Below are 9382 nucleotides of genomic sequence, written 5' to 3'. Positions count from 1 at the left end.
AGACAAATCTGAGCCCTATTAATAAAACAGGACACTCACATTTCCAGCATACTGGTACTAATCTAGGGCAGCTGCTATCTTGTGCTTTATGGGCCCACTGCCGTGCTGACGGGGCTCCACTATCAGGAGGGGTGTGTACCCAGTAAACGAGCTAAAAGAGATAAGATAGTGTCTGAGGGGCAATCAGTCCACTCTTGAATGTTACAGAACCCCGAGAGTCCAGGTCTGCGGAATAATAGTTTGCTTGTGGCAGCCCACTTTGGGAATGGAGTACACTGAGTCCTGCTAACCCAGAGGGCAATGATGATGGGGACCTCACTGTACAGATCTTCTCTTCTCAACACAGGTGGCTTCAGTGTGTCTGATTACATTCGCAAGTTCACGGTAAGGTCCTGATTTCGTGCAGAGTTGAAACTCCTGAGATGGGATGGCAGACAATGAAAGAGAATAGTTGTAGCATCCGTGTGTAAAAGCCATGGAACTATGATTGCAAACATTTGCTAATATGTTTTATTTTGAGAATATACTGTATGTAGAAAACAGCAGACATCATAAGTGGTGTGAAATATTTTTAGTATGCAGTTTCTTCTGAGGCTATTGGGACACTGCATATTTGAATAAACTTCTAGGAGCTAAATTGATCTTTTGATTCAAACTGCACTTATCTAAGTGAATATGAATTAAACAACAGGTTACCCAACCACGATAAACATCATTTTAGTTTTAGTCACTTTGGTGTAGAAATGCCTCTAAGTTGAAGCAGTTCATGATCTGACGAGGTGGTGCAACTTTTATCAAAATGATGTGCAGAGTTCATCAAGAATTTTATTACTTTAATCACTTTAACAGCTTTGATCTTTTATAAGCTTCATTCCTGTGCTACTGTCATAATTGTGTTCTCTTTATCTTATAATTTTCCTTCTTTTGGTAAATTATCACAGCATTTCTTTTTTTAATTAATGAACATTCTTGAAATTTAATGTCTTTTGGGCAAACTTTGGTCATTTGGCCCATTGTGTATAACATTTTCAAGATTTTCTACAATAGTCTGCACAATCTCATCTCTTTTCTCTGAACAAAGAAGAAACATGAATTGCAATTAGCTTGTGTGGGAGAGTGAAAGAGAGAAACAATTTATATTTAGAGTAAGCGTAAACACAATTTCAGTTATTATGCCTATTGCAGTCATGTGATGAGTTTTAATTCATCCCCACACTTCATAACACTCAAAGTGAATATATATTGGGAAAAGTCTGATTTTCGGTCAAATTTGCACACCTTTAGCCTGAATCCACACCGATCGCTTTTGTCAAAGAGAAAAGTGGGAAACACACTATTTTGCTCTTTCAGCCTTTGAAGTCAAGAGTCCCTGCCAAGTCAAACAGGGCACAGAAGGGGCTGTACAACGAGACTACAATTTAAACAATCCCTACACATAGGGCAAGGCTAAACGGCACTTTAAACAACAGCATGCACCAATCAGCCACAACATTAAATCCACCTGCTTAATATTGTGTAGGTCTCCCTCATGCCGCCAAAACAGCGCCAACCAGCATCTCAGAATAGCATATTCTTCTCACCGCAATTGTACAGAGTGGTTATCTGAGTTACCGTAGACTTTATTAGTTCTAACAAGTCTGGCCATTCTCTGTCCACAGAACTGCCGCTCACTGGATGTTTTTTTGTTTTTTGCACGATTCGGCGTAAATTTTAGAGACTGTTGTGTGTGAAAATCCCAGGAGATCAGCAGTTACAGAAATACTCAAACCGGCCAATCTGGCACCAACAATCATGCCACGGTCCAAATCACTGAGATAAATTTTTTCCCATTCTGATGGTTGATGTGAACATTAACTGAACCTGACCTGTATCTGCATGATTTTATGCACTGCACTGCTGCCAAACGATTGGCTGATTAGATAATCGCATGGATGTTTGTTGGTGCCAGACGGGCTGGTTTGAGTATTTCTGTAACTGCTGATCTCTTGGGATTTTCACACACAACAGTCTCTAGTATTTACTATGAATGGTGCCAAAAACAAAAAACATCCAGTGAGTGTCAGTTCTGTGGACGGAAATGCCTTGTTGATGAGAGAAGTCAACAGAGAATAACCAGACTAGTTAGAACTGATAAAGTCTACAGTAACTCAGATAACCACTCTGTACAATTGTGGTAAGAAGATTAGCATCTCAGAATACTATTCTGAGATGCGGGTTGGCGCTGTTTTGGCTTCATGAGGGGGACCTACACAATATTAGGCAGGTGGTTTTAATGTTGTGTCTGATCTATGTATATCCATTGACACTACAGAGCCCCTTCAAACTACATCAACTTAGCAGACTCATGATTTACCACAAATACTGTAGTTTGGCCACTCATTTGCACTATAGACAGACTTGCAATTAACTTCTCAATGCACACTGTGTACTCGATGTGTTTGTGTGAGATTTTAACTGCATATCAGAGATCAAAGAGTTTTCAAAACATTAAGCGGTGATAAAGTTACACTTATCTCTGCCAAGCAGATATTATTTTCCAATTATGTTAGCTATCGTACTGGCCCAAGTCCTGTTGTGGACTTAATATTGAGTTGCTTCTGCTAGCTTGTAATAACAGATGCCCCCCACCCACCACTGTCACCCTCCAAATTGTCAGCATGGAGCCACATTCCTGTGGCTGGACTGACCCTGGCTCCGATTGCTTCTCTATTGCATAATAAGGTTATACCGTATACCTTGTAAATATTGTGTTTTGACATTTGATCATAGCAGAAAGCCAAATTTTGGAGAAGGATTTAGAAAAAAAATAAAAATCCCAGGCTTACATATGGGAGTCCATTACATATTGAGGCCTTATAGGGATAGCAAATGCAGTGAGGCCTCCATTAAGGTTCACCTCTAGGCTTTTCTAGATGCCTCTCTTGTTATACAGAGGAAACATTTGGTATGTTACATTTACATGTACACCTACAGATTTCTGTGTTTTAATAGTCCTTTTCCATTAAAGGAATGTTCTGGGTTTCATACAAGTTAAGCTCAATTGACACCGTTTGTGGCATAATGTTAATTGCCACAAAAAATAATTTTGACTCGTCCCTTGTTTATTTAAAAAAGCAAAAATCATGGTTGAGGTGAGTCTCTTGCAGTGGTAGTGAATGGGGACAGTCCATAAACATTTAAAGACATACTCAAATGTATAGCCACAAGACGTAAACATAATGTGTGTTAATATGATTTTAGTGTGATAAAATCACTTGGTAACATTATCTGTGTAAAGTTACATCCAATATTACAACTTTGTTGTCATGATGGCAGAAGGATTGTAAATCCTGAAATCTGCTAAAACACGGGAAGCTGGTAAATCCCTGATTTTATCACACTAAAAACATTTTATGGATATTCACCTTATGCACCAGAGAATCTAGTGTGCAGCGATCTTGAAAATGTTGTCTTTGAACTTCCGTTCTAGTGGTCACTATATAGATATATATGGAGTTGATGTCAAAGTGTAATTAGCTAGTGAAGTAAATTTACAGGTTATAGAGTTGCAAAAAGTTATCATGAGTATTTTAAAGTGTTCAGGGGATGTCATAACATCTGGAAGCAGACCAGGGAGATTTTAAAACAAGAGTACTTCATTCATAAATACACAAGATCATTCCTTCACACTGTGTGACTCTGTGCTCATTAAACTCCAAGAGACAACACAAAGTCATTAAAAATATCTCTGTACAACACCTCTGGACATTTTTTTGTTGTAGTTAAGGTAAGCAGTTTTTTTTTTGTTTTAAACCGGGACGGGGGAAGAAATGCCACTATATTCATACCCACACACATGCACAAACATGTGAAAATGTAGGCCTACGTTTTGTTTTATATTCCGTTTACAACTATTTTAATCACATTTAAGCCTTTTAAAAATGTGGTGTGACAAATTAACATTTTAAAAGTACAAATGTAATTTCCTTTAATGTCATGAACTTGAATGTGAAATAATATGAGCTGTCACTGTTGGAAATTTCACGTCAACTACACATTTTAACAAATTGTTAACAAGTTGAAACCTAAAAAAATAAATAAACAGCATTACACTTATAACAATTAAACGCTTGTGTCATGATAAAGCACGTTATAGCTATCTGAATGTGAACTGCCAAGCCCAATTTACCTCTGTGTGTGTTGGAAAAACAAACATTTACAGTGACAGAAAAAACATCACACGAACATGTTCAGTTAGTAAAGGGTTGCTGTAGACTCACACCATCATTGGTGAAAAATACTTTCTGTGCTCTCACACATAATCCATTTTGATCAACTCTTCTCAGTAGCTTCAATTCAAACTGGAGGTTAAGAGAAAATATATAATAGATTTATGTTAGATTTTGCATGCATGCATTGTTTGGGGAGTTGCATCTGGGCATCTGTCTCTAAATAATTTCCTGATGCCATTTTGGTTGTAATGAATCAACCCATGGCTTGAAAAAACCAAACAGGACTAAACAGGTTCCCAATCACGCTTTTCTTAGCAAATATTTCCTGGCAGTAAAGAGCATGTTTGGATTCCTGATGAGTAGAGAGAGAGGACAGTTGTAGCATTACATTCATCATCATACCAGTGTCTACGAAGGTTTATTTTTACTTAAAATGTCAGCCAATGTCATGTCACATTCTGCCCAATAAGGAGGGCATTATAGGTGTTTATATTTATTATAGGTTGCATCCAGTGGAGGAAAATGGATGCTCCTGTGCAGCAACAATTAAAAAAGGAAACAAGACAAAACAAAGGAACATGAAAGAGTGAGTCCTCATCTTTCTTTTCTCTGCTTAATGATTGGCCATTGGGAAAGGTCATTCCTTGCGTTCACGCCTGTCAGCAGAATCTGCTATTGGAGAGTTTGAATGTTTTAGTGACGTCAAGAGACCCCTGGAACTTTGGCAATCACCAAGGCCTGCTAGGTATTATAAAAGGCCTGGGCAGAGTAGGTAGGAGAGAGAACAGGGAGGGGGAGGAAAAATAGACTGGAGAGATAAGATACCCAATGTAGGTGTTTATTTAAGTGGTGTCATGTCTCTGGCACATACCAACAACAGGGTTTGTCAGAGCTGCCTTGTGGGAGGTACACAATACCTCAGACAAGCGTAGAGACCAAGGGGGATTGGAAGAACTCAAATAGTTGCTTATGTACTCTTGTTCAGTGTCCATACAAAAAGTCCAGACAAAGGGATTATTGGGGCTTCCTCTTTTTCCACTTTTTCTCACCCCCGTGCCACTGTCCTGATTGTGACCGGGGCCAGCCATGAGTAAACAGGAGACTCTGGCAACCTGTATTGCCAGAATGTATGAGGGTGGCAGGCTGGAGAACTCTGGAACGCCATCCGGAACAATCAAGAAGTCGAGCACTACTTTGATAGGCAGCCTGAGCAAAGTGGAGGTCAAGTTGAACGTCCTGGAGGGGAAAATGGAACAAATCGAGCATACCCAGACAGAGGTGCTCCAAAAGCTGAGCTCACTGTGTCATGGGATGGAATCGTTTGAGAAGATCCTTATGCAACACAACCAGGGCAGCCAAGAATCAAATCTGGTCAAAAATGGCCAAGTAGAGGGCAACAAGCTCCCCTTGCTTACTGAGGTCAGATCGCTTTGTGGAGAAACTGTGGATCTGCTTCATAATCTCAAGCAGGAGAGTCAACAGCAGACGAAGAATATTAGTGGTATTGAAAGTTCTCTGTCCACACTTGATAAAGTACTAGGGTATGTGGGAGATGCTTTCCACAACTCAAAGATAGTGGAGTTTATCCTCAATGGTGTGGTGCCATGGAGGAAGCAAGGCCTTCTGGACACTGTAGAGGAAGAGGTCAGTAAGCTATCCAATGATAATCAGAGATCTCAGTGCAACTACCAGCTAAACACAAATACAACAGAGGAAATATAACCTCTGGGTATATAAGGTTAAAGGGATTGTTCACCCAAAAATGAAAATTTTGTCATAATTTACTCACATTCATGTTGGTCCACTCCAAACCAGAATGACACAAAAGGAGATGTTATTCAGAATGTTAGCGTCAACCATAATTTATTTTTATTGGATGTTTTTTCAATACATTGAATGTGAATAGTGATTAAGCCTAACATTCTGACTAACCATACGGCCATACAGGTTTAAAATGACGTGAGGGTGAGTAATTGATGTAAGAATTTGTATTTTTGGGTAAACTATCCCTTTAAACCGGAACTGTTTTCAACTTTTATTCTTGTATCTGCTGAAAGCTACTCATGTACGAGCCAACCTGTTGGTTGTGTTTTTTGTTTAGTTTTTTTTCTCCCTTTTCTCCCCACTTTGGAATGCTCAATTCCCAATGCGCTCTAGGTCCTCGTGGTGGTGTAGTGACTCGCATCAATCGGGGTGTCAGAGGACAAAACTCAGTTGCCTCCACGTCTGAGACCCTCAATCTGCGCATCTTATCACGTGGCTTGTTGAGCGCGTTACCGCGGAGACATATCACGTGTGGAGGCTTCACGCTATTCACCGCAGCATCCATGCACATCTCACCATGCACCCCACCGAGAGTGAGAACCACATTATAGTGACCACGAGGAGGTTACCTCATGTGACTCTACCCTCCCTAGCAACCGGGCCAATTTGGTTGCTTAGGAGACCTGGCTGGAGTCACTCAGCACTCCCTGGATTCGAACTCACGACTCCAGGGGTGGTAGTCAGCATCAATACTCACTGAGCTACCCAGGCCCCCAAAGCTTTGATGGTTGTGTGGGGTTTTAAGGCTTGAAAATGATCCTTCAGTGTCTAATGATCGTATTTATGAGTTGAACGCACATGAACCACAAAGTCGTTATTACGAGTGGGAACCTCTGGATGTTTTTTGAATCCCGACTTTTCATGGTGGAAGCAAATTCCTATTGATAATAAGTGAGTTTTAATTTAGGATTTTGACTGTGCAATTTAGTTTGTTAGCATTTTTTGTACTGTTAATGAAGAATAACGATAAAACTTGCCAGAAAATAAGACTCATTTAGCTGGTTAATGCAGCGACAAACATTTGCAACAAAACTACATTATTCCCATCATTATACAGTATGTGGCTACACAAGAATGATAAAATTAATACATAAAGCATTTCCTTTACCAGAAAAATCTAGAGTTCTGACAAACTTCATTTCCCAATCATTATTTTCACATGCAAATGAGCTTGCGATTAGCTGCAAATGTTTGCTTGAAGTTTTCCGCTATTCACCAGTAGTGGTGAACCTGCAGCAAACCTTTGGCGACAATGCAGAGTTTGCCGCAAAGCTAATTTGCATGTGCAAATAATGAGTGGCAAGTTTGCAGCAAGATATTTTTTAAGGGTAATTACGCACATAATGCATGGCTTTGCTCTTTATTTAGTAAAAAAGCTTTCTGCATTCGCTAGTAAGTGAAAAAGGAAATATTAAATTACAAAACAGGTTAAAATCACTTTAACACACACCACATTGTACTTCCCTGGAGGACTTGAATGCACCATTTTGCTCATTTCATTTTAAGGCTGATACGCATTCATGCTAGTGAGCATGTTAAGTTTATGGGCAAGCTAACCTTTTACCGAGGTTGCTATTTTATCTATGATGTGGCTGAATGGGCCTCGTGTTTCAAATTCCTAGACTGGTTATGTGACCGAGTTGATGGTCACTGAGAATTCAACTGTGAATACATTTACACAGCTTTTCAATTAGCATAACCAAAGCTTAAACACAAACCCAACCCTACTTTTTACATATACAGTCATTACTAAAAGTACAATGTAAACAACTGTAATTTTTCCTCTAAAATGCTCTTCCATTTTAGCTGTTTAGCAACATACTGCTGTCACTCAGCAAGTTCCATTTCTTTTTAATTGGAGTATTTTTACATAGACCAAATCCACACTAATCCTTTTAAATCCTTTTAGTTTGAAACCTCCATTTTAAACGTTAACATTTTCCAAAGTATGTGCAGTTATGGAGAGTGTTTTCGAAAATCTCAGTTTTCAGAGGAGGAAAACAGCGAAATTAATACAAATTTCAAACAAAACAGTTGGGTGCACGTACCAATAGACAGCTACATTGTTAAAAATGGTGGAGGGTAAAATAAAATTAATCAATACAGAGTTCCAGCCATGATAAAAACCACAATTAAGTCTTGTGGTCAGTGTGAGTGCTCTGGCATATTGAGCTGCAATGCTCATGGGAAACCTGGGACCAGTCTGACCTTGCAGTGTTTCCATTCCATTGTCCTCTCTCCCTCCCCTTGATTTCCTGTCTCTCTACTAATATGCAAATCATGAAAATGTGGGGAAAATTATAATATTGTAACTGGAGGTAGACCGATATATCGGGTTTACCAGTTATTCGATGCCAATAGTTGGTTTTGGAACTATCGTTTTTCGGCAGAAATCTACTCCGATAGTTTTTTGTTTGTTTTTTTATTCCTCTGTGTTTCTCTTTGGCTGGCGCTATTTTGATGTGATAATTAAGTAATCTAAATTGAAGTGAAGGCATGCAAAGTAAAATGAGAGTATATGAAAATGTGCCCCATCAGCACATACATTGTGTCTCCAACTTCATATCTTATGAATAATTATAAACCTTATTCTTAATTAGATGTCATCTGGTGAAATATACATACAAAACTGTTCATCTGATGAATATATGGGATATAATAAAACACTAACACTATATTTATTGGTAAACACTAAATTATAGAGCATTGTAATGGAGCCAAGTCTCCGTCATTTCAAAATAAGAGCCCCATGTGTGTTTCGGACTTGTTTACAGTTTAAAGTCATGTATTATGCACCAAATCTAAATTTGTTATGTTATTATTGGCATTTTGGTTGCACAATAAACTGCATCTGGAATTATATTCAATTTTGGACTCTTGTAGCCTCTATATCTGTTCCCGTCATAAAAGGAAAGACTATGAATATATATATATATATATATATATATATATATATATATATATATATATATATATATATTCTTTAAATCACATTTTAAAACTATTCAATTTGATTTATCAATTATCAGACTTTTCCACCACCTTAGTTTTAGGTATCGGCAAAATGTATTATTAGTCGACCTCTAATTGTAACAGCAAAAGACTTACAAAAGACTTATTCAACAAGTTACTGCTAAATTGTGAATATAGTCACAGCTGAAGGCAGGGGCGGACTGGCCATTGGGAGAACCGGGACTTTTCCCAGTGGACCAGCCACGAAATGGGTCCGAACGGGCCGCAAAACGTCACCGCAGTATGCCGAAGGAGGTCGTGTGTCAGTAGTGACTAATTGCTTAAGTGAATTAGGATTGAATCGCTCTTAAAATTCTAAAGCAGAAGGTGATCTT

At 38.7% G+C, this 9382-nt stretch overlaps 1 protein-coding gene across 2 annotated transcripts in view; it reads left to right on the top strand.

Annotated features, from left to right (window-relative positions):
• Positions 1-217: 217 nt before the first annotated feature.
• LOC127451685 (myosin light chain kinase 3-like) overlaps positions 218-9382 on the top strand; it is a 38074-nt gene continuing 28909 nt past the window's right edge. The window contains exon 1 of one of the 2 annotated variants that reach the window (XM_051716571.1): positions 218-384. In XM_051716571.1, coding sequence (XP_051572531.1) covers positions 301-384 — 84 coding nt within the window. In that variant the 5' untranslated portion in view covers positions 218-300. Of the gene's footprint in view, positions 385-5204; positions 5856-9382 lie in introns of those variants that run through there. The other variant, XM_051716562.1, reaches the window with a different exon arrangement.

The sequence above is a fragment of the Myxocyprinus asiaticus genome, chromosome 2, assembly GCF_019703515.2.
Source record: "Myxocyprinus asiaticus isolate MX2 ecotype Aquarium Trade chromosome 2, UBuf_Myxa_2, whole genome shotgun sequence".
In the NCBI taxonomy this organism is placed as follows: Eukaryota; Metazoa; Chordata; class Actinopteri; order Cypriniformes; family Catostomidae; genus Myxocyprinus; species Myxocyprinus asiaticus.
This window is presented reverse-complemented; position numbering and strand designations above follow the sequence as displayed.